Source organism: Cryptomeria japonica, chromosome 3, assembly GCF_030272615.1.
Source record: "Cryptomeria japonica chromosome 3, Sugi_1.0, whole genome shotgun sequence".
In the NCBI taxonomy this organism is placed as follows: Eukaryota; Viridiplantae; Streptophyta; class Pinopsida; order Cupressales; family Cupressaceae; genus Cryptomeria; species Cryptomeria japonica.
The window spans coordinates 969,053,273-969,079,346 of NC_081407.1; the positions used below are offsets into that span (position 1 = coordinate 969,053,273).

The 26,074-nt window shown below is 36.5% G+C and overlaps 1 protein-coding gene across 9 annotated transcripts in view; it reads left to right on the plus strand.

The window, feature by feature from the left end:
* Window positions 1–4,532: 4,532 nt before the first annotated feature.
* LOC131035570 (protein SUPPRESSOR OF GENE SILENCING 3 homolog) overlaps window positions 4,533–26,074 on the plus strand; it is a 33,648-nt gene continuing 12,106 nt past the window's right edge. Inside the window, exons 1-7 of one of the 9 annotated variants that reach the window (XM_057967294.2) lie at window positions 4,533–4,690; window positions 5,314–5,515; window positions 5,628–5,692; window positions 6,758–6,865; window positions 7,022–7,582; window positions 7,703–8,580; window positions 25,702–25,996. In XM_057967294.2, the coding sequence (XP_057823277.1) occupies window positions 7,024–7,582; window positions 7,703–8,580; window positions 25,702–25,996 (1,732 nt within the window). In that variant the 5' untranslated portion in view covers window positions 4,533–4,690; window positions 5,314–5,515; window positions 5,628–5,692; window positions 6,758–6,865; window positions 7,022–7,023. Of the gene's footprint in view, window positions 4,691–4,998; window positions 5,151–5,313; window positions 5,548–5,627; window positions 5,693–6,757; window positions 6,887–7,021; window positions 7,583–7,702; window positions 8,581–25,701; window positions 25,997–26,074 lie in introns of those variants that run through there. The other 8 variants (XM_057967298.2, XM_057967296.2, XM_057967299.2 and 5 more) reach the window with 8 other exon arrangements.

Genomic DNA, 26,074 nt, shown 5'->3' on the forward strand with positions numbered 1-26,074 from the left:
ATTCCAGACTAGGAACTCAAGAGAGTCATAATAACAACCTTTCTACTCAATGCATCAACCATAATTACAAATAAGAATAGAGACAATGGGTCTCCCTATCGCAACCCATGTCCACCTTGAAAAAATTCACATGGGTTGTAATTAATAAGGATGGAATACCTTGGGGAAGAAATGCATCCATATACCCATTCCACCCACTTGTCACAAAACGCAAACTTTTTTAGGATCAGTATTAGAAAGCTCCATTGTACATGGTCATAAGCTTTTTTCACATCTAATTTCAAAATCATTCCTCTCATATTATATTTTTTAATGGAATGGAGGATTTCATGAGCTATAATAATACCATCTGCAATGTTCTTGTTGGGTACAAACCCACTTTGTTCTAGCGATATTGTTTTTGGAAGGATCAATTTTAACCTGTTTGTCATTACCTTCGAAACAATATTTTATATTGTGTTGCACAATGAAATAGGTTGGAAATCTGAGAAGTTTTGCACCTCCTATTTCTTGGGAATTAAGACTAAGTTTGTATTCTTCATCTCTTTGAGAATAATGCTTTATCCCTAGATTCTTCAACAACCTCTCTAATTTGTTTTTCCATAAACTGTCAACAATTTTGAAAAACTAAGGCAATAAAACCATCGGGTCTTGGGTCCTTGTCTGGATTCAACAGAAACAAGGCATCTTTTACCTCCTCTAAGGAAGCAGGTGCCATTTACATTTGATTATCCTAATTTGTAATCATAGTAGGAATTTTGTTTGCGAAGTCACGATTTAAGGCATCAACAATCCCATCGCCTCCTAATAGATTACTGAAATAGTGGACACCATTTTGTATGTCTACACCATCCATCAGAAGTCTGCCATCTTTGCGGCAAATTCGGGTTTTCTTGTTTCAGCCTCTGTTCATTTTTGTTAAATTGTGGAAAAACTTGGTATTACAGTCACCTTCTTAAAGCCAACTTTCTCTCAATTTCGATCTCCAATAGCATTCCTCTCTAGCCAAAACCTTTTCATCTTCCTTCATCAATTCTTTCTCATTGTAAAATTTAGTTTGGGACATTCCGTTCTAAATGGCATATTCGCTTAGTTGTTCCAATTCATCTTCTATTGTTCGCTTTTCTTCAAAGATATTCTTAAAAATGGTTTTGTTCCATATCTTCAATTTATCTTTCAATACCAATAGCATCTGCAGAAAGAAAACATCCTTGTTCCCTTAATGTGTTGTCATTCTAACCACCATTCTTTCATAATCTCTTTCATCCTTGGCCAACGAAACCACATTTTTTTAAATTTGAACTGGCACTTGATTGGACATGAGTCTTCTATTATATTCAATTCCACAAGGAAATGCTATGATATTGGAATCCATTTGATCAAGGTATTTTGCATTAGAGGAGTATCCAACCATTCATCTAAGACCAAAAATTGATCTAGTCTTTCCATAATGTTGGAGAATCCAGGCCTTCAATTCATCCAAGTGTATTTGATGTTCGGTGCAACAATGTCTATTAGCCCACAATTCTTGATGAATTGATTGAAATCCACCTATTCTTGCACCATCTGACCCAACCCTTCAAATTTATTGCTAGGGTGCAATATGACATTGAAATTGCCAACCAGTATAGCCTTCTCTTGAGTTCCTTGTAGGTCTAAACTCAAAGCTCTCCATGGATCTTGCTTGTCACATGTTTTAACAGACCCATATATATTATACAAAACAAATTTAAGATTTGGATTTATGCTCTTCACTTCACACTTAATCCAATTTTGATTAGAAGATAGAATGGATAACCATACCTTGTTAGGCTTCCACATTATACTACACCTCTTGAGGTGCCTTTCGCTATGTGAGTGAATCTTGACCACCCAAAGCAGTACTTCACAAACGAGTATGTGTTTTCTTTTTATAGTTTAGTTTCTTGTAACAAGACAATGTCAATCAATTGGTTTTCAATTTGGCGTTTAATCATTCACCGCCTATTAGGGGCATTTAAGCCCCTAACATTCTAGGTGAGAACCTTGATTGTCCTCTAAGGGAGGGTTTGCCTTTCCTGGATCTTAGTAAGTAGGATTTGATGGATGATTGTTTAAGTAACATGCAATCTTTCGCTTGTTTCTTGCTATTGGTCTTCCTTCCCGTTCTTGGTTTGGAGGGACCCACCTTTGGGATTTTGTCATGGTTTAGCTTACGATTCGTGTGTTTACTATGTCTAATTCATCTTCACTTCCTACTTCTGGGGTTCTGATAACCAGGAAAATTGGGACTTCCTTCGCTACTTCCTTATATTCTACCAAAGCCACTTCATCGACCACATTATTTCCTAGGTTAGGGGTTTGGAATTGAACATATGGTTCTAAATTTTTTGGCACCTTCCCATTTGAATTAGGTTCTCAAGATGATCTTGTGGTTCTAAAATTACTAGATTCATTCTTTTTGTTTTGCATTCCTTATTCTGTTGCTTTTGATTTTCTTGTTTTGGTTACTAAATTATGTGTGGATGAATTTTACATTCGTCTTCATTATGGTTCCTCTTCCTACATTGCAAATAGAATTTTTGCTCTTCAATTTCTATCAATTAGGTCCATATTCTGACAATAGTCTGCAAGTTCAACATTTGAGGGACCTTTGTGATCGCAACTAATTGAATTCTGGCATATAGGATCAAATCATCATCGCCCATGTCAATTTTTAGGGTTTCCAATTGTTTGAAGATTGTCTTCACACCAAAATTCGAAGGGCAAGTTATATAAACAAATCCAAAAGGGTTGGTCTACTGAACCTATTGTAGTGGATTGAAATTAGGCACCCATCTTTGAATGTATACATATGAATCTTCATCTGCATAAGAAATATGCATTCATATAAATATACATATAAGTTTTTTCTGCATTAAAATATACTTCCTTAGCTGCTGGCCAATTCTTTTTTACCCATGATCTTATATCCTTTCTTTGCCTATTTCTTCCAAGAATGCACCTAATTATTGAAGTATGACAAAAAGAAAAAATGTCTCAATCGATTGTCCACTAGATCAATTTTAATGATCTCCTTACTTTTTTCATAGAGGTTAAGGTTTAGTGTCTTCTTCACCTTGCTTTTTGTAGTCGTTTGCCTTTTTGCCATCTTTATGGGGATATATCTTGTATGAATCCTATGCTGGCATAATTGAATCATGTATTCTATTTTGTTTGATGTTTATTAGGGAAGCCTTACACCATTTATTATTTGTGGGGGTACCTTTAGCAAATGGAGTTAATACATGTAGATGTGAGAGGGAGTATGAGAGAATGTGCATTAAACAACCCATCAAGTTTATAGGAACTTGAATTTATGGCAAATTAAGAACCAACGACTATGCATAAAGATTTGTAAATATAATATGTTTGAGTTTTGCACCTTATGCAAGTGTGTGGTTATTATAAACATAAAAGATTTAACAAAAAAAAAGTGGGTTTTTTGGAACAACTTGTCTTATATTATAAATGCAATTGTATGTGTAGTTGATCACATTCATTGGTCAATGTGATCAACTACACATTTACATGTGAACATGTATTAGTGCATTTGCAAAATTTTGTTAGACTTCTTAAAGTTTTTTATTGGTTAAAATGCAAAAGTTATTTGGTGGGTCACATGAGCAATGAGTAGACACTTATTATAACATGATAGGGATCCTTCCCTTATGTGGTACTAAATTAAAGAAGTGAGAGGAAACTTTATAACCCCATCCTAAAGACATTGTACTTAAGGTTGGGGTACTATGGGAGGCTTCAAGATCTATTTTTAAAGAGCATGAGGTTCCATAAAGAAAAAAAAAATTGCTACTAGATTAATTGGAACCTTTTACGAAAAATAACAACCCTTACTTTTTAGGATCTATTTGAGCTGGTGGAAAAGGTGGGGGGCTAGAAATTGCCCCACTAGCTTAAATTTTTTTCCTACTAATTGTCAATCAGTTCAGAGCTTTCAATTTTTATCAATTTTATTATTATTATTATTGTTGTATGTTTATTTACTTGTTGAAAGACCACCAATTTCCATTAATTTCGGAGCTTAAACTTTCAAACTTAAAATGTACTAAAAATTTAGTGAGACCACCTACTTCAAAATAATCTTTAAAAATCTTAGTAACACCAAGCTCTCTTCCATGCAACCCCAAATCCAAATCTAAAATCTAAAAGGTAAGAGCTTCTCTACAAGATTTTATTTTATTTATAATACAATTGTTTTTTTCCTCACCATAGAAATATTATTGAGGAATAAGAGAGAAACTGGATTACTCATTTGGAATAGATTCTCTAGCTAGGCCTGGCCAGATAAGATAAAGTTAGGAAGATATATAATTATATATTATACCAGAGATTAAGCCTAAATAGACAAAAGAAACAGTCTGAATTTTTTATTTATTATTTCTTAAAAAATATGAAATTTTAATTGCTGCAAGTTACACGGGAAGAGTCAAAAAAAAAACTTCTCTTACCCAGTGAAAGTCTCACAGGCATTTGAATTACAACAGGTACCACGAATATGGACAAGTCCCAGGAATTCCGCATGGAAGTTGAATTGTCACAAAGAAAATGACTACGGACGCACCATCGAGCAAGCCTGTAATGATTTTCCCGGAGAAACAGTTCGTTCTCAACAAATTTCTCGCATAATTCTTGTTGAAGCCAGAAAAATCTCGTAAGTTTCACTTTTACTTGTTCAATTTAAGAATAAATTAAAAAAATTGTGAGTTTTAATTTAGCGGAATAGATGATTCGTTCAGGGTGCTGGAGTATCTGTAATTTTGTCCTCAATAAAAACATCGCTTGAGTTTTTCCTCTGCAATTTAATTACTTTACTATTGTTCAAATTGGACAAGCACAGCTTACATGCCAGAGCAATTATTAATGTGGGGCAGATTTGAGTATATTGTACAGAATGTGTATGTACAGTCAAAGACCTGTAGAATGCAGTAAAAGCTCTCTGGAATCAATCTGCCCCTAATATACCTACGTTTGATTATTTGAGCTTGGTTAGTGAACGCCAATTTTATTTGACTGCACGGGGATCAAAACCGAGAAAATGTAACATTCATGCTAGCGTACGACGGGTCCCACCATTTCTTGCCATAATCGTTTCACAATTCACAACGTGTCGCGTAAGAGTGCCCCTGATTGTTGTCCAAAAGTGCTGGAAAAGATCTTGTCCATCCATACAATTTATTGGATAAATCACGTTGACAGTGGCTACCTTGGTATTTTTACCAAATTTTCCGTACCTAGTTTCTGATTTTTATTTTTTATGTTTTTGGAATCTTCCAGCAGGAATGGAAGTCAAATTATGACAATGTTCCAATGGACGAAGAAAATTCAAAGCGAGGGTTATCACTGGTCGCGAGTTCGAGTTCGATTTCGCGCAGGGGCGAGAAGGCTTGCTTGTTTTTAACTTGTTACGGCATGTATGGCGCTACAGCCTAGTAGCAGACGAAGAAATCTTTTTGCTCGAAATCTTCTACGGTTTTAGGTAAAGGTCGTGAGTTCGTATTTTAGCTGAAGGTATATATATGTTTTATGTACACATGTTTTGAGGACTGCGTAGCAGCTCCAGTGACTAAAATACTTGTAACGCTTATCAGATGTAGGGCAGATGTAAGGCCTGGAGCGGCCATAGACAAAGCCTTTGTGCGTTGAAGGAGACAAGGTGAATATTTGCTCGCCTTTTGCTTTTGGAACCGCAATTTTACAACATATCAAGGCTTATGAGAGAATATAATTGGGGTAGAATGAACTTCAATTGTAATTTGACCTTTTGAATATTTTTGAAAAAAATAAAATTACAAATTATGAAAAATAAGATCTAGAGCCCTCTTTGTTGTTCTTTTCAAATTATTTGGATGGAGGAATTGGTCTCATGTCTGCCACAAGAGCTTCGTTTCCGTTCAGAAAGAATTCCGCTTGACGGCTTTGTAAGCTGAGATTTTCTTAACTACACGGTGAGACTATTATGAATTTTAAAGGTCAGGAGATAGATCTGACCAGTGATGAGATCTTTTTTTAATTAACGCACCGTGATTACTTTGACTTCAGAACGTCTGAGAGACATATCTGCTAGAGATCAAGATCTTTTATGTAAATAGTGTACCTACTTTGAATTCTGAAGCTCGGGAGATACATCTGTCCGACATTTTTTATTTTCAAATATGTAAATGTGTAATTATTTCCTTGTTCTCTTAAAAAATTTCTCAAGTTAGTTTTTCTGGGATTTTCCAATTCAGTTGTTTTTCGTGAAAAGATTTAAGATGTATATGTAAGGTACGTGTAGAAGTATTAATAAAGATATTGAGTCAACAGCTACTTTGGATTCTAAAGGTCGGGATATACATCATCAGCCGAATATTTCATTTTTATAGAGATGTAAATTTGTAATTATTTCTTTTTTGTCTTCAAAATTTTGCAGTTACGAGCTTCCTGGTCTTTGAATGTTGTTTGAATACAATTAGTTTCTGTAAGTTCATAGTTCTATAATATTTTCAAGTTGATAAAGATTTGAGATGTAGTATCTAAGGCATTCCCAGCATTATTAATAAAGTTATGAGGCCATGCCTCATGGGTGAAAGGGGCGTGTGTAATCTGTGTTCTTTCTATCCAGGAAGAGACTTATATAATTCTGTCGCAATGTAGACATACCTGTTCTGTTCCTTGAAGTAATATGAGATGCATTTCTAATAAAATAAATACTGTGGGTTTTATTGATATCTAGTTACAGTTTACTGCAGGGTCGTAGAGAATTAAGAAAGGGGTAAAACCATAATTGCATATTTAACCGTGCTGTAAATCAAAGAATATCAAGGTGCTTTCAGACAAGTGGGACAGAGTTGAGTTTTTTCATTTTCTGGTAGAGTATTGCGCAGATGATGTGCTTTTCAATTATTCGCTTCTTTGGATTTTTTAACTAATTTTTTAAGCGAACATACCCTGCAATTCTTCATATTGTTACGAAGCATAACTTATTTCTGTATTGTGTGAGAAGATATGGGTCGGGATGAGGATGCAATCTTGGAAATTGACACCACATGGAAGGGCAGTGAGGATGCAAGCAAGTCAAAGAGGAAGAATAATCGCTACAAAGGTATAGCCACCTATGCAGCCATGCCTTCTGCTGAAGATGCACAGAATACAGGTGCTAGTTGCTCATTAGGGTCTTCTTCTGGAATGGAAGGTGCTTATAATAGTAACAATCATAGGAGAATGCTGCCAAAACAGGGTTCATTTCAAACTAACTCGGCATTTAGGGGGCCCCAAGAACAAAAGACATGGGTCGAAGCAGGTTATCAAGGGCAGCCAAATACTAATTTATATAGTGGAGCAAAAAATGGGAATAGAGAAATAACTTTTCCCCAGAGGTCTAAGTTGTCAAATTCGAATTTCTCAGCAAATTGGGCCAAGAGTGAGTTGTCTTCTTCAGCAGGCTTCAAAGAGGATGCAGGCACCAGAAGATCTAAAAAGGATTTTAGTGGAACTTCGCAGAAGGCACAAAGGTGGCATGATAAGAGTGGAACTAACAGGGGTTGGGATCAGCCTTATGATGCAGGTAAATTGTGGATCAATTTTGTCTCTCCAAGTCTCTGTGGATGTGTGTTTGTTTATTTTATTAGTGGTTTATGGTGTTGTGCACAATCTTGTTGATTGGCTTGGTGATCTCCTGTGTCAGCTTCTAAGACCCGGGGATTTAAAGATGGAATTCATCTTGAGAACAAGGGACAGAGGAATCTGCGAGGTGACAATTGGGGCATGAGAAATCAGGGTTGGCAACCAGAAAATAAGCGGGAAAGGAATCAGTCACGGGGGATGTGGCAATCTCATAAGCCAGAAACAAGTTCAGAATCTGTTAATGTTAACTTAAACAGAGAGAATGGACTTATCCCTCCTCCTGCAAAGGGTTTTCGATGGAGAAACAAAGCAAATAATTCTGCCACAGGATCTGGCAAAGATTCTGCATCACATGTGGCTGCAGAAGTTTCACATGTCAGAAACGGTGCATTGTCCAATCTTCTTCCTTCAGAGCAATATCAAGGATTAAGTACGCTGGATGATGACGTTGGAACTTATCAATCTGGAAGTGATTCTGATGCTCAAAGTGTGGAAAGTGATGATGATTTGTTGGGCAGTGGTGATGATGACGACTCTGATGCTAGTGATGTTAGCCATGAAACTCAAAAGAAGAATAAGTGGTTCAGGAAATTCTTCCACTCGTTGGATTCTCTGACCATTGAAGAGGTAAATGATTCTTCAAGGCAGTGGCATTGTCCGGCATGCCATGGTGGCGTGGGAGCCATTGATTGGTACAAAGGTATGCAACCCCTTATATCCCATGCAAAGACCATACGGTCAAAGAGGGTTAGGTTGCACAGGAAACTTGCAAAAGTTTTGGAAGAAGAATTAAATAGGCGAGGAGCTGCAGGTCTGAACACAGAAGGAATGTTTGGAAAGTGGAAAGGTTTGGGGGAAGTATCAAATAATCAAGAGATTGTTTGGCCTCCAATGGTCTTCATTCAAAACACTCTTCTTGATCAAGATGATAAAGAAATGGTATTTGCCTCAAACTTTGCTAAATCTTTTTGCGTGTTCTTTTAACACAGGGAAAACAGTTCTTCATGAAATAGGAATCTTGTTCTGCAAGCACTCTGAATAAAATTAAGGTTAGAGCAACTCTTGATTCCAATGGAAAGCCTTATGAAATCATGTGTTAACTATCAGATCTCTGCATAGGAGCTGCAAATCCGCTGAAAGGGCATTTTGATTAAAACCATCTCCATGGGTTTATAAGCTTTGCCTCAAATTGAGGGGATCGTTGACATATAGCTTCACTTGAATCCCTTCTAAGATTGGGCATAATTATTGGTGTGACAATACAAGGATAGATTTTGGTCTTCTGATAGAACCAATAAAGCCTCAATCTTAGAATTCTTTTGAACCATGTTACATGTAGCAGGTATGTACTTCTGAAAAGTGACTTTCAAAATTTTTGTAACAGGTAATAAGGCCTCGCAAAAGATGGATGGTACATCTTGTAGTGGCACAAAACCATAGAAAATACAGAATCTGTATCTGATACCTCTAAAAATCCTCATTTTTATCTGCATTAATGCTTATTTTAATAATAATGAAATAATTGGTTGGAAAAGAAGGAATTATAAATATATATTTTAAAATCCTAGTTTTCATAGCTCCACCAACTCCTCGATGTGAACTCTTAAAATTCCATTGGGACTTTTAGGGGCCAAGATAACCCCATCAACAACTAAACAGCCTGCAATCATGTTTACTTCCGGGTAGTAATGAAGGAAATGATACTTTGGATATTGGGGTAAGGTAGAAAGCATGATCGAATGTATAGCTTTTAACCACCAACTGGATACACTCCTATTTATTCGAGCTATAATATAATAATTAGTGAGTCTCCCTCATCTTCAAATATGGGTAATCCCCTTAGATCAAGGGATAGTATGCTGAGTACTACTTTAGCCTACATCTAGCTTAAGCCCAGGGCAATTCACCTTTATCATCCATGCTAATCCCACATGCAACAACTATCTTGGGGTTGCTTTTGTGTCTTGTATCAAAATTAGCGCACAAAGCGACCAAATCCACTTATGTCCCACTAGTAGAAACTGGCTCATATCCCAGGAGTTGCAAAACTGCTCTAGGTGGCAATTCAGGTCAAATTCTGACAAAATACCAAAAACTAGTTGATTTCTTTGCCAAGAGTATAACTTTGTGACCATAGCTTGAAATGGCCTTGTTCAAAAAGGATTGGAAAGCTTAGGATTCATACAAGATGATGAAAGCCTGTAGGTTAACAAATCTCAACCTCCAAAAACCACTTCAAAAGGTCCAAAAATTTTTAACTTACAAAATAAAATTCTGACCCGAATGAGGGTATGACTGCCATATTTATTTGACCTTATCCACCAACAAATTTTCCCTTAAACATGCATATCAAATGAGTTCTTGGATTCCGATGGTGGATGCTTCATATTCCCTTTCGAGTCTTTTTTCATTGCTTGATGGACTTGGTTTTATATAATAAGGTACTTAACCCAAAAGGTTGCAAACTTGCAAAGTAGAATCATGACAAAGCAATTTTTATATATATACGTGTAAGGTTATGTTATTTAGTGTCTTGATCATTGGATTTCCAATTAGATCGAAATTAGTGTATCCAGAGTAGTATGTTTTATGTTTGCATGCACTATCAAATGAGGCATGACCAAAGTAAGGTCTTGAGACGCACAACTCTTTACTTTGTGGTTGTAATGATATTTGATGATGGACAAATATAGGACAAGGGATCTTTTCAAACTATTTGTCAAGGAAGCCCTTGTGAAGCAAAGGGAAATGATAGAATAATTTGTCAATGTTCTGGACACCTTCAAGATACAAGTGAATGTTGACATTCATCTTTTTGAAGGCCAAACTGATATAGACAAACTAGAAAACTAGCTTGACCAATTGAAATCATATTTCGTTGAAAATAATGTTTTTTGGCAAATGAAACCACAACATTTGAACTTTCAAAAATTTCCTTCCAATGTTGAAAAATGGTAGGAATCATATTTTTTTCAAAATAGCCATGAAAAGTAGAAGATGAGGATAGACTATGTAGCTCTGTCAAAACTTGGATAGACTGTGTAGCTCGGTCATGTTGTGACGTTTTCACACATCACCCCATTGCAAATGGGGACCCCCTCTTTCACTGAATAAACCAAGTCTTTTGTGGTCAGTGTCATCTCTCGACCCTAAGGAATGAGCTATAAGGTCTTGTCGGTTTGGATTTTGATCTGTGGAGAATGGATTCTTACTGAATATACAACCTAGATAGTATATAGTCTTAATATTGTCATCAAGTCAAGATGTAGGGTTTTCATGTATTGAGAAATGCATTGTGCTTATTGCTTTATCCTTCAAACTTTGCATTTTGCTAACTATGAACTTGATTGATACTTGTACTTCACAACGTTTCCTTGTCTTTTCAGGATTGATGCGAGAACAAGACTTTGGATGTTGAGAAGAGGGCTTCGTTGAGTGGATGATATCATCGTCCAAGGAAGAGATTGCAATGATAGAACAAGGAATTCACTAGTAGAAGGATGAACTGATGGAAATTTGACTAAGTGTTGAAAGGTTTGCATGAAGGAATGAAATTGAATAGCCAAAACTTGGCTAACATGGGAAAAATCCTTCACAGAGGTGGATTTGCACTCATGGAAAATTCCTCCTCCACCCCTAGATTGTGCCCAAGGAAGCAGTTCAGTACATCAGCGGGATTTTGTCCCCAAGAACAAAATCCTCCTTAGGATCTTATTTGCACTCAAGGAGGTAGTTTGTGGCAGTGTCAGAATTCTCTCCCAGTGACAACATTCTTCCTCAACCTCTAATTTGTGCTCTGAAAGTCAGTACAAGGCAAGAAGCAAGAATTTCTTCTAAAGTGTGGAAAAGAAAATCCTTCAAAGGGCCTTCCAATGAAATTTGAGTGTTTTTCATGAACTTAATATTTTTAGTAATTTTCATTGTGTCCCCGTTTGCCCTAATATTGTGTTTGGAAGAACTTACTATTTTTAGTAAGTCTATTTTTAGAAGGTCTATCCTTGGCAACAAGCGAAGCACTGACTGTAGAAAGATCTTGAGCATCTAGTTCTAAATCCGGAAAAGCAAATGAGCAAGCAAGTGATCAAATTTTAACTATCTGGAAATCCTCCTTGGGAGCACTAAGCACGATGAAATCTAGTCTTGGGCGCAAATCCCAAGACAAGGAGGAATTTTCCAAAAATCCAAAAATCCTTCTTTGCCACTCCAATGCGCTAGGAAGACCTCCTTGGGCGCAAATTCCAAGGAGAGGAAGAATTTTCCAAAAATCCTTCTCCACCACTCCAATGTGCCAAGACAACCTCCTTGGGTGCAAATTCCAAGGAGAGGAGGAATTTTCCAAAAATCCTTCTCTAGGTCCAAAATGCACCCAAGCATGCCAGGAGTCTTGGAAAATGTGAAAAATGGCCAAGTGTGGAAAAAATTCTTCCTATCCCTCAAAATGCGCCCATGTTTGAATGGAATCTTGGAAATGGTGAAAATGGTAAAAAATCCTCGTTCACTCTCCAAATGCACTCAAGCATTCTCAAGGCATGGAAACTGAAAAAATTGACATGGAAACTCAAAAATTTGACCAAGTATTGAGAAATTCCTTCTCCAAGCTCCAAGTGCACCCAACTTCATGAAGTCATGGAATGTTACAGAACAACCCTTCCACTTGTCTCATATGTGCCCAAGGTGGAGAAATGACATGAGGCATGGTATTTAATGCTTAAGGTAATGTCTTTGATTAAGTATGGCATTTGGGCGAAAAATTGGCATCAAAGATTCATCTCCCCAATTCAAGGGCATTATTACAAGGAAGTTCAAAAGGCATAAAGGAATTCTAGTTCCAGAGAATGCTAGTTCAAAGACCTCAAGATTCAAGCAAGTACAGATGAGAAGAATTTACAACTATCTTGAATTTCCTCCGGAAGTCCAAGATCTCAGTCAGGAAAGATCAAGGAGGAAGAATTCGAGTTCTAGACGTTCAAGGAAGACATTCAAAGATCCTGAGATCTAGTTCAAGTATGGAAGACTTCAAGAATGACAGAATCATCAACAAGGAAAGATATTCCAAGAAGGTGAATTCCCAAGCAAGTACATGGAAGGAAGAAAATGATCACGGATAATTTAAGAAGAGTTGATCAAAGTTAGAACCTTGGTCCAGATGATGCAATTTGGGAATATAGTCCATCACAATTAGTCAAAATGGAATATTTTTCGTAATGATTTACCGGGTCCACATGGTGTCCAACATACTGAGGTGGCACCCGTCGCCTTCTCCGGCCAATCAAATGTCTCCCAATTGTCACGACCAGATTCATTGCATTGGCTGCCAAGGAAAGGGATAGTGGGCACCCTATTTTGGGCAATGAGCTATTAAATGCATAATGGTTGTGGGCTATTTAATGCATAGTGGGTGCCTCATTTGGAGTGATGGGCCATTAAATACATGATGGGTATGATGCCTTATAAATTGACAGGCCCACTACTTGGCGCCACCTAGGTCATTTTTGGTCAAACCCTAATTAGGGTTTGCATGGTGTAATCTTGGCCCTTGATTTCAAATCTATGTTACCCCGAGTTTCCGAGATGAGGGGATGGGAAAACAAGTTTTCGAGACGTTTTTTTTCCCAGAACAGGGGACGGCAAGGGACGGCTATATATATATATTAAATCATAGCAACATAATAACATTTATAAATTAAAGTCTTGATTCTAATTCTAATTTCATAATCTTTTTTCCTTCTCAAACCAAAATAAAAAAACCCTTTCACTTTTGAGTCTCTGACTTCACATTTTCAGTTTTCACCAGTACTTTTTTTATTTTCTAATTTTTCCTAAGCGTTGCCTGCCTTGAACTCCTCTCGTCCAACGCCCAACAATGTTTTTTTTTTTTTTTTCTTTTAACTTTGGAAAGCAATATGATATCGATAAAATCTATAACAATATCGTAAATGATATCGATAAAGTTTATCAATATCATATATGCTATCGATAAAGTTTATCGATATCATATATGACATCAATATAATCTATATCGATATCATATAATCTATATTGATATCATATACTAATTACTCTATGATATTGATATCGATATAATACTATATTGGTATTAGAGTATATTGATATTATCTAAAATATTACAAACATTGCAAAAAAAACAAATATCATTTCAAGAATCCAAATATTCATTTTTGCTTGCTGAATCAAGGAAGTTGAAGATTGATCTTTGAAGGTTCTACAACGATTGTATTGTCATTCCTATGTATTTACAAGTGTCCATTGGTTGCCAAGAAGATCGTAGAAGGATATTTTTTGCAAAGAAGTAAGTTTTTCCAAACTTTTTCCTCCATTTTTGTTTTACAAACATGAAACAAGCTCTTTGCTTTGTTTTCTAAATGTTTTAAATTGTTTTATGAATGTATCAAAAGAGTTAGGTTTTATATATATTTTTTGTTTTTAATTTTTATTTTGTTTTGAATGTGTTTATAAAATTTCCTGCCATAGGAATCACAATGGCAGCTAGTTCTAGCTCCACAAGTTGACCTAAATTCAAAATATATTCGAGTTCTCTATGGAACTATGTTGATATGACACAATTGGTTCTAGGTGATGGGGGTTACATTCAGATTTGCTAGGGATGTGATGTTAGGCAATCTAGTTCACATAGAATGGTGAAAGCCCATTTGTGTGGAATACTTGGGTAAGGCATCAAAACTTGCCTTGGAAAGGATGGTGTACCTCTACCACCAGAGAAATTGATAGATATATTATGGACCAAGAATGAGCAGATGAACTAGCAGGCCGTGTTGTGACGTTTTCACACATCGCCCCATTGCAAATGGGGACCCCCACTTTTTTTCTGCTTTCTAGTTTGGTTGTAGAGTCTTTAGCTATTAGCCTTTCATATGGAAGAGGTGTAGTATCTTAGGTGACCAAGAGGTAATCAAGTCAAGTCTCTCTTTAGGATGAGGTAAGGTTTGTTTGTTTTCAATGCTTAGGAAGTGAATGATTCATGATAATTGTCATCTTTTGCTGGCAAAATCAGGGATGAAATGCTAAATTTGACTAAGGCAGATTTTTTTTGGAGAGTCAAAATTCTAAGGAAATGGGGCTAGAGTTCAAATCATCATGAAAGGGCTCAAGGAAATGATTAAGCTATCAAAGTTCACATTTTGAAATCACTTCCTTTGACCCCCCAAATCAACGACTTAAAGCATTTTGATGCATTTCCTTTCCGAGCCAAGGCATTGCCACCACTTCCTTTGCTCAACTAAGGATTTCACTTCCATTGACCCCTCCAATGTGCAACCTAAGGCTCTCGCTACCCAAGCAAGACCGCAATCACTTCCCTTCCATCTTCCCTCATTTCCACTTCTCTCCCATCTTCTTCCATCCTCATTTTCATCCTTCCACTTCCCAACTCCCTTTTCTTTCACCATTCCTCCCTTCCATTCACCTACCATTACCACCTCACCTACATCTTCTATCCCTTCATCCTCTCTTTATCTTTCACCTTCCACCCATCCTTCTTCCATCCTCTATCTTTCATCCCTTATCCCTCCATCTTCCTCACCTTCCTTCCTTTATCATCTCCTAACCTTCCTTTATCACCTCCTAACCATGGCATTCACCTTCCCCAATTTCCTAACTTCTCTTCCCTAAACCCCTCCTTCCATTCACCCTACCTTCCTCTAACCTTCACCCCCACTTCCTACCTTTATTCCAACCCTTATACCTCCCAACTTCCATTTCCCACATCTCATACCCTTTCCCCCTTTCCTTCCCTTTGCCTCCCCTTTCACTACCCACCTTTCAACACCTTCCTTGCTACCATTTCACAACCCGATCTTATCCTAGCCTACACCCCTACAACCCTCCTAGCCATGACATCCTTTTATCCCTTATAACTCCCCATCTCCCAACACCTTCCTTTCTTTTCCTAGCCCCTACCTCCCACGTCGCTCATCCTATCCCACATCCCTTCCAACTTACCCCTGCATCCTCCATCTATCTTAACCCCGCGTCATCTCCCTTTATCCCTTCTTCGCTGCAACCTTCCACCTCACTTGCTTTGACTCCCCTCCACTACCGTGTTGCATTGCTTGGGCCCCACCAAAACTTAGAGTGGAGCGAAAGTTTTTAAAGACATTTACATGCCACATCATAGAAGCCAGCTCTTCCTTTGACCATTCAACCAAACCAACATCAGCACTTCCTTTGGTCCCAAAACAAAGCGAATTAAGGCCTTGCAATTTCCTTTGACTACTTCAAAGCACGAGCTCAGTATTCGAATTATTTCCTTTTACCATTTTAAATCAGCGGCATAAGCATTAGAACAATTTCCATAGCCATGTCAAATGTGCGATTTAAAAGATTAAGGTTTTTCATTATTTCCTTTGACCATTCAAGAGAGCAACTTTACCCTTGGCAGACCTTCCTTGCCAATGACCGGACATTCCTAGACTTAGGATATTTCATCCCTTGGCTAAGAATGATGATGACTTAAGATTTTTACGTCCTCCCTATGCAATGTCAATGTGCGATTCAAGGATTTGGGACCTCCCTTAGCAAAGATAGGATACGTCTAAGGCAATGCTACCTCCCACGACATGCAATTTGATGAATATGACTTGCAAAATATTTGATTTGAGCGCTCCTTTGATTGGACCCTTGCAAACCAATGCAGATCAGACCTGTCGCAGACCTGAAACTTATCAAATCAGGCATATAAAAGTGAGAAATAAGACATAAATCAGGCCTGAGACACAAAATCAGACTTAAAATCAGATGTTTCCATGATCAGAAAATTCATTTCCAGATCTAGAGAAAGTAGTAGGAAGCTTGATTAAGTACTTTTTGCAATGTTTTGATTCAAGTTGTGTTTGTTTCCAGATTTGATGCAAGTAGGATGAACATGTAAAGCAAGTGATGAAGATCAACTCCAAGATGAGGGCATATCAGATCACATACAACATCAAGATTTCACTACATAAACAAAGATAAGAACCCAAGGAAGACATTGCAACACTTCAAAACTCAAGCTCGTACAAGGCAGCTGATGGGATCATCATCACAAACTTCAAGCAAGATCACATAGGAAAGAGCAAGATCAATGCATTCAAGGCAAGATCAAGATCACCATCATGAAAGAGAAAAACACTCACGATGAGGTGCAAGAGCAAGCATAGGAATGCATGAACTCAAGGAAGAAATTTTCACAATCTTGAATTTCCTTGGGAAATCCAAGAAGCATTGCTAGTACAAAGGAGTAATCAAGAAAAGGAATTGCAAAGAAAATCAAAGACAATCAAGACAAGGAGAATGCAAGTGATCAAGACAAGAGGTAGTTTCAAAAGAGTTAATCAAAGTTAGAGGATCGACTTGAGAAAAGTCATCATCACATCAGGCGCTTGATAATGTTGAGTATCAAGAGATATGCCTCATTCATCTACAACTTGTGATGAGTTACAAAGATAAAGCAAGCTGAAGTGGCACCCAATCATCACTTAGCCAATAATATTTGTATTATGCTAAGGCATCCAAATTCAATGAACCTGACTTATCCATCAAAGAGATAACTACCACATGTGGGCACAAAGTCCAATGTACCTACCATCGTCATCTATTGGTCGAAAATTCTAGGAAGGACGTGTCCTATTTTACGTAAATTTATCATTGGTCAAGCATTAAATGCTTTGTAATGGGTGTAACAAACCCTAATTAGGGTTTCTATCTTTCAATCTTGGCCATTGATTGTTAATCAATCAGAGCCACTCATTTGTAATGAGAGCACTATATAAGGTTCCACTTCTTCATTTGTAAAGGTTAATACATAATAGTTAATAGTGAGTAGTCAATAGTTCATAGATAGCCATTAGAATAGAGTAGGAAGAGAAGGCAAAGATTGTTGCCAAGACTTTGTTGTATGAAGCATGTAAACTTCATCGAAGACATGGTGAAATTCATATGTTGATCCAGCAATTTGCATGATCTATACTTCTCGTTTGATTTTCATGTTGTTAGATGAATGGAAGAATTTTGTGAACAATCAATGATGAAATTCAAACATCCATACTACTAACACCTTGCCGATGGTAAGTGCCTTGCGTAGTCAACTGGATCCATCTTAGCTAAGCTTAACTTCAATTGTTGCTTCTTCATTGATATGCATCAACTTGATGGTGTCTATGCTTGTAGTGGTGATTTGACAATTATAAAGCTATCCTTAGAAGATCGCATTAGCCTTGTGGAGATGTTCGTTGCATGTCAAAGCAAATCTTAGTTGAATTTCATCAAATATTGTCCATTGCTCTTACATTCCTAGGATTAGAGTAGCTTCCTCAAACTATCCTTTTGCTCTTTTTTTCAACCAAGTGAAATTTCCACATTCCAACGACATTCAAAGCATTCAAGCATTCAACGTAAGTCCACCTTGTGATTCCAGCAATATCACATCACACAACTAAGTCTATCCAAGAGCACGTCAAAACCTGACATTTGGAACCTTGGAGTCGTCCCATTTGATCACGCAACTTAGCATTTGGGGAGTCTTTGTTCAAGAGAGGATAGAATACTTAGTATTTTATTCTATGTTGCATAGTGCGTAAAAACACCATCAACGGACCATAAATCAAATCATCCTTTAATAAAAAAAGATCAAAGGTATTGAAGCCCCCAATGCCCCAATCCAATTTCAATGTTGTGGTAGAGAGCCACCCATTTTTGGTCACTCCTAAATGTAAAGAACTTGCTACGAAAAAAAACCAAAAGGACCTTGTTGACCAACACATAGCAAGATGTATTTATGTAAATGGGTTGGTTTTCAATGTCGTTTACTCACCATATTGACAAGAGATGGTGAGAAAAATTAAGGATGCTCCAAAAGGGTACAAGGGCTCAAGCTATGAACCCAAAACAAACACAAACCCATCTTTTTTGAATCCATGAACTTGAACTGGATCCATACCAAAACCGGCAACTTAGCAAACAATGACAACCTTCTTTCAATCAAACCACAATGAAATCAATTTTACCTGGATCCTTGTTGGCAAAAGAAGCTGTATTAAAAAAATTTGGTAACCATAGAGTGGGGCCTTGTTTGAACTATATGTACAAGAAGCTGAAAATAGTGGTTTTGAATAAAGTGTTTGGAAGTGGTAAAGCAAGTGGTGCTTAGTCCTTCATAGCTAATTTATAGAGCAAATGTGTTGTTCCTTAAGATATTTTGAATTTGGGTTTGGATTGCACTTGTTAATGAATAATTGGAATGGAAACTATTTTGCCACCTTTGATAAGGAGGCTAAAGGAGGTGTATTGTGTACCGTTTGGCTCTTTTGTCATGCCCCCTTCTTTAGCATAAAATTAATTAAGATCTTAGCCTATTTTTCTCAATTTTCTCATAGGCTGATGGAATGGTCTGTTGAGTCTGAGTCCTAAAACTTTGGGGCCAACACGTATATTATTGTTGAGTGGGGATCATAGATGGTGAATTTTGTATGGTAAAGTCATATGGCAGATAGGTTGGAGGATGTGAAACAAACCTTTGGATTGAAGAAATGTTTGCAAGAAGATTTTGGGTGTTTCCAAAGTCACTTGGCTGAAACAAAGTTTGGATTTAGTTGTCGGTATTCTTGGTCTATCCAAAGTTCTACTTCTCACACTACCAAAGTTCTACTTCTCACACTACCACATTTTTATCTTGTAGCAAGTACTTAGTTTTTTTGGAATCCTCTATTAGTAGTTTTATCTTTTGACTATCTACCTATCTCCACCTAATTGGTAGTTATTGCTAATGACCAGGGAGAAAAACATATTTCTTACATGCTAAATGTCTCATTGCTGAAATGGAAGATTTCTTGAGGGCTATTTATAGAATTTGATCCTTCATACTTGTTCCAAGTATTGATTAAGGGTAGATTCTTTGGTGCTGTAAGTTTATTTGAGGTTGGGTTAGAACCATTTCTTGGGATCTGAAAGGGAGATATAGAATGGATTTGGATTTGAGGTTGGTGCCAGTTTTAGCTTAAAAAATCGGATACAAGTTGAAATTGGATCCTTCCAATGTTGAACAATAGAGAGAAGCTAGTGACATAGAATCTCAATTCAAAATAAATCGAGTACAAGGTGAAGACACTAGAATAAAGGGATGCTTGCATTGGATTGCATAAGATGATGTACCTGTTAGGATTTAGGTGCCATCAACCTTGTAAATCTTTTAATTTATTATTTTCCTAATATTTTTTATAATTTACCATAAGAGGTTAAATTGTTTAACCAACAGTGGTGAAAGAGACCATGTAAAGGCAAAGTTACTTTTACTGTTTGAACTTGGGGGAAAAGGACAAAATAGTTAGGTGAGCCTTTTTAGGAGCTTCTATTTGTGGTGGTTGGACACTTGTAAGAGTTTGTAAGAGCATCTATGACAGTTATGACAGTCATTATTGATTCTATGACAATATCTATGACAAAATCCTTATGTAGGTGCCCATGCATGAGAGATGCCTTATGATAGCTGTAAGAGCATTTGTAAGAGGCTTTTTTGGGTGTTTTTGATTCATTTCAAGGAGACACATGTGAGTTTTTCCATGTGGTTTTGTAGCCTATTGTTTGGTGATACCATGGTAGTATTCATCCTCACAAGTCTCTACAAATTGGAGTCTTAAGCTAGAGTTATTCATTCAGTCTCGTTCAGTTTCTAGGATAACGAAGAGCTGCTGGATATTATAGAGGTCTACAAGAGAAGTGTGTTGCTGTCGTAATCTTCATTTGATTAGTAATATACTTGCCTCTCTTCTTGTGGTGGAGTTTTTTCCTGAAAGGGTTTCTCCACATAAATCTGGTGTTTCGTGTGTTAGGTTTTCTTCTTCTTATTTTGATTTTGCAATCACTTTGTTAAGGGTTTATCTTTAGTTTCAGATTTGCAATAATATTCATTTAAAGTTCATATTGCAAGCTTTCTTCACCTTGTTTTACAACAGTACCTTAAAACTTTACAACCAATATGTAAGGTGTAAACAAATGCTTGAAAGAATTCTTGTAGTTTGAGATTCTGGTGGTAATTTTTAGAAAAAAAACTTCAAATTTGAGATAACCTCAAGACCAATTTCAAAAGATTTTAACATTTGGTGGATTTGATATGCAATACTTTTATGGATCTTGTCAAGCAATTGGTTCCTCAAAAGGAGGACAGTTATTGAAGGTTTTCTTTTTTATCTAGAGAGCTGGAGCTATAGGAGTTGGAGGCAGCAACAGTGAATGATATGAAGAGGGCCAAATCTCTAGACCTAGATGGTTTCTTAGTAATTTTGTAGTTACATGGCATTTAATCTATTGTTGAACCACTCCATTAAAAATGTGGCATTAACACATCAAAAGTGAACTCATGTGTGATTTAGTCAGTGCAAGATTGATCAAACAATTTCAAAGGAATAAAAAAGTGACTAGATAGGTGGTTTGTATTGTATTATCCTTCTAAATATTTCCGAAAGGGTTTTGTCAAAAACCTAAGTTATTGGTCTGTTCCTCAGAGACTCCAGGTCCTGGTCCGGTTCGAACCCTATTCAGGGTCCAAGTATAGTTTGCTGTGGGTCCAGATAGGATTCTGCCCAAAGACTGTGGGTCCGGCCCGGATGGACCTGGGTGAGCCTAGAGAGAATTTCACCCTCAAGCGTGCCATTTTGTCGATTTTGATGATTTTTTTTTATTGACTTATTTTTTATTCCAAAGCCCATGCACAGGCTCATGATACATTGTTGAAGATTCAATCTAAACAAAGAGCTCATGATACCCTCCCACATATTCTCAGATTTGCAACAATTTCAGCTCCACTTAGAAAAACACTAGCAATGGTTTTTCTTTGAAGAGTATCCCAAGCGCAAACCTCTTTGGTAAGGACCTTACATCTTTTTGCTACAGCATGGAGAAGATGCTTTAAAATTAGATCTTCTTTCTCAGCTTGGTATACAAAGTTGTTGCACATCAACTTCAACTGTATAAGCCACTACATATTGAAGAAGAAATTGTCAGATAGAATTCCACAATTCAATCTAATTTGTACAATTCTGCTTGAAGTTCATACCAACATATTAGGGGAAACTCCACTAAGTTGTTCACAAATGCTCATTGGCAATCGCCAAATCAAACTAAGTGGATGCCCCAATCAGGATTTATGAAACATTTTCTACATCTATTAGTTCTTGATAGATCATGAAAATTAGTTATGTTCAGCTAACTAAGCTACTAATCACAGTTCACTAGTTAAAGTGATTAAATATGCAACTGCAAGGGTATCCTGAGCTCTTTGTATTTGTCTTTTGAACTTAATTACTGCTGCAAATATGTATATATTTCTGATTTTTATATGTTTTTGTAATGAATGAACTGAAGATTAACCCAATGACAAATTTTTTTTTACTAAACCCGTGAACCAAACATTGAACCCAAACCCGTAACTTAGTCAAAAACCTGAAAGGAATTGGGTAAGAGAATCCGGTCAAAAATATCTTTTTTGGAAGATTTTATTTGATAAAACTTATGTCCAGAAAAAGTGGGATTTCATAATAAATATGTTCATGTTAAGCTTGGGTTAGCTTTCGCATGTGTTATTGTGAATGGTATACCTAACCAATTCATGCATAGAGGCCCACCAAGTAACGACACTCCATAGCTCCCAGCCTCTATGTTAGTCTAGTTCTTTCTCTTAGAAATTTATCAGATGCAGCCAAAATTTAGGGGCAAAACAGAGCATTCATCTGCTACATAATTGGTAGCTCCTCAATGCAAAGTTTGAAAAAGACTTGTGTGTAACCCTTGATTTGTACTAAAAATCAGCTCATTCCATGGTTGAAATAAGATAGAAACTATCTATTATTTGGGAATTCCGTTTGCAACTTAGCTCATTATGGCTAAGCAATGACATTAGCCATCATGGTAAAGTTTTGAAAATAAGAAACAAGTGTGAAATAATCTGGACCTTCCCCTTTTTGGAAGGTTACAATCACCAGAACTTTTGCAACAAGACGTATGATCTATTTGTCTTGTTAGTTCCCCTCCCAAACTGCATGGAAGGCTCTTGAGAAAATTCTTGGATGTTTTTGGAAAGGCAAGCAAGGAGTTGGGAAAAGCGTCTCTCTTGTTTCATGGGACATTTGCACTCTTCCACATGATCATGAGGTATAAGGATTCCAGACATAAGAGAACAATGAATGGGCCATATATGGAAGTGGACTGTAAAAGCAATGGAAGACAAGGCTCTTTGGAAAGCCCTTATGCACCACATAATCCTTATTTCACACCATCTACAAAACATAAGAGGCACCTAATGCTTTGTGACATAATTGGTAAGTCCTTGTGGCTAATGTTTGAACAACATTTAAGAAAATTTGGGATGTGTAGAAAAGAAAGAAAGAAAGATTCTTTTATAGTCCACGATGCTAGGTGGTCTGTATATGGGTCTACAGATGGCTTATAGCAATATGGAACTACCCAGTACTCCTTGCAGGAGGCACCTAATTATGCTACAACCGAGGCATACACACCTTACCTGTCTGTATTACAAATGTACCAAATGCTTTTGGATTAACTGCATTTTTCAACTCACTGCACAGTCAACTTGGCCTTTGTTGTCCTTTGTGGGAAACGGTGGGAGTGGAAGGCTTGTTTTGGTGGAGAGATCTTTAGAATAATGGCAGGCACCAATAGCAATCTTGGATGGACCTATACTGCGCTCTAGTGTCGATAAGAAAAAAACAAACCAACTTGCCAAGTGATGTGTAAGATGATTCTTAAAACTTGTCCTTTCAAATTAAGATTAGAGTTCAGGTCTGTGTTGAAGTGATTGAAAGTTGATTATTGGAAATTTCTTTTTCAAATATAAGACAAAAGACCAATATAAACATGAGAGGCATTCTTCCAGCACTTTTTCCTGATTAACAAACAATGATGGTTCAAGGATCCTGAAGTGAGATGGTACGACATTGCCAATTGTCAAAGCACAATTGAGTAATGTGGGTATTATGAATGCTTTTTGCATTGTTTAGGAAAGAGAAGAAAAACATATCTCCTGGAAATGTTCAACTGCTAGAGGTTGTTGGGGGTTGTTACAAGCTGAATTTAAATTCCTATTTATCATCTCTCTTTTGGTAGGACAGATTCTAAAGAGATTCTTAGATGACAGTTAGGGACACCAACAAAAGTCTGACATACAATTTAGTTGGCAAACAATCATTTTCCTTTGGTTTTGGAAGGGTTTTATTTTTATCCTGTTAGGACACAGGTCCAGACACTTATTTCCTTTCCTATATAGGAGATATATTCCTTGTAATCATGATGCTTAGCTGAATTTTTTTTTTTCTAGAGCAATATCAGATCATTTTTTTGAAATAGAAAATAAAAGAAAAAAAAAATCCTAATAAAATTCAACCTGATGAATGCAAAGGATTATGACAAGAACTGGTTGCCTTTGCTTCAGATCAGGGCAATTCAGGTAAATAATCCAAATAATTAATTCACATAAAACAAACTGAAATTTAGATCTCCAAAACTATTATACAAAAATGTAAAATTGTAATGACAAGAAATAAATGTGCTTAATATAGTAACAAAACTGGAGACTACTGAAGAAAAGAAACAAAATAATGAGGAGTTGGTTGTAATGAAGACTGGAGTTACAATTTGTATCCCAGTAAAGCAGTAAGCAGATAGGTTTACTGAAACATCAAGCTTGTTACTTCCATAAACGTCTGGATTAAGGACATCTAAGTTCACCCAGAAGGAAAACAGATTTTCTGCAAATGCTATAGATTCACAAAATAAAACTGTTTAACAAATTTTGCTAGTGAGATTATCTAATCAATCATTCAAATTCTTGTTTGATTATGATTCACTACAAATAATGCTAAATCTTGTATCAGGCCAGTAAGCTAATAATAAACAGAGTATTATTGTAGCAAATTTTCATCTGGTACAGAATGTAATATTCATATTCCAGAGTAAAAAAGTCAAGATAGCCACTATGGCTAAGTTATTTTACTGTACGTGACAGACTTAAGAGGAAAAAACCAGCTATGATGAAATCTTGGCTCAGCATACCTTCTGTAATCGACAAAAGGTTATAATCTCTTTTTTCTTCCTTTTACAGGGTAAAAAACAGTTATTCAGCCAACAAACGGTAAGGGTTGAAGATTTATTTTTTCTTTTAATAGTTATGTTGATAGGATAAAATTAAGCGTTGGGAAGCCCAAAGTCTTTGTAAATTCAAGAGTTTGGTAGATATAGATATATTTGCATAGTTAGTGTCATACAAATTGAAGAATTGTCAAGTTGAAAGAATAGAAAGCTCCTAGGGTCTGACATTGCAGAATTTTGAAGAGAGGGAGCAAATTTAACAGAGGGAAAAGTTTGATGTTGCAAATGACACTCATCAAATGGTATTGAAAATGGACACATTAAGAATCAAAGTCCTTAAGGGGGAATATTAGAGAATCAGACTGCATGCTCTGGTAATGCAAACAATGCATTGATGTAAAGTTTTGCCATGATCGCTAACATTTGGTATAAGCCTGAGAAATACAGCACGCTTCAAGGATGCTGCAGTAATAGTTCTTTCAAATAGTGGGATCTGAATTATAGCATAAGCAGAGGAGCTGTATCTCTCTTCGCAATGTTATGGAATCCTTATATGTCAACTTTGCGCATGTTTTCCTTTCTATGTCATCTTGTTGGTTCACTGCAATCCCTTTTTTCCCTGTTTAACATCCATGTTTTTTAGTATGTTTCTATCTCTCAAATTCTTTATTAGGTGATAATACACATTTAAATTGAGTGGCTTGTTGTTCAATTCTTGTTCAAGATTTATTTATAGCAGTAATTTATAAAGTTTTGGAATTTTTTCTTATCTTTAAATCTTTCATATGATAGCTCTACTATAGAAAGTTGAATTTTCCTTGTCCACTTTGCAAGAAATCTGGAAAGTATTGTTTGTAAGAGTCAAGCATTTTTTTATACCATCATATGGTTTTGTTAATTTATTTTCACTAATTTGATGTTGCTGTTATGGTTTACACCTGTTTCAAGTGGCTGGGAATGGGAAATAAAGAATTACTTGAATATTTTAAAGGCTACAAGGCGATGAAGGCAAAGCATGCATATGGGCCCAGAGGACATCGAGGAATGAGTGTGCTTATCTTTGAGGATTCAGCAATGGGATACTTAGAGGCAGAGCGCTTACATAAACATTTTATAAAGGAAGGTAGGGGAAAGGATGACTGGGACAGATGCCATGTACATTTTCAACCAGGGGGGAAACGTGTATTGTATGGCTACATAGCAACAAAAGAGGATATGGAAATCTTTAACAAGCATTCCAAAGGTTTGTTTTTGTTTAAAATGTGGATTCATTTGTCATGCTTTTAGAGGTATTAATTTTGCCTATGAAATTAGGAGAAGC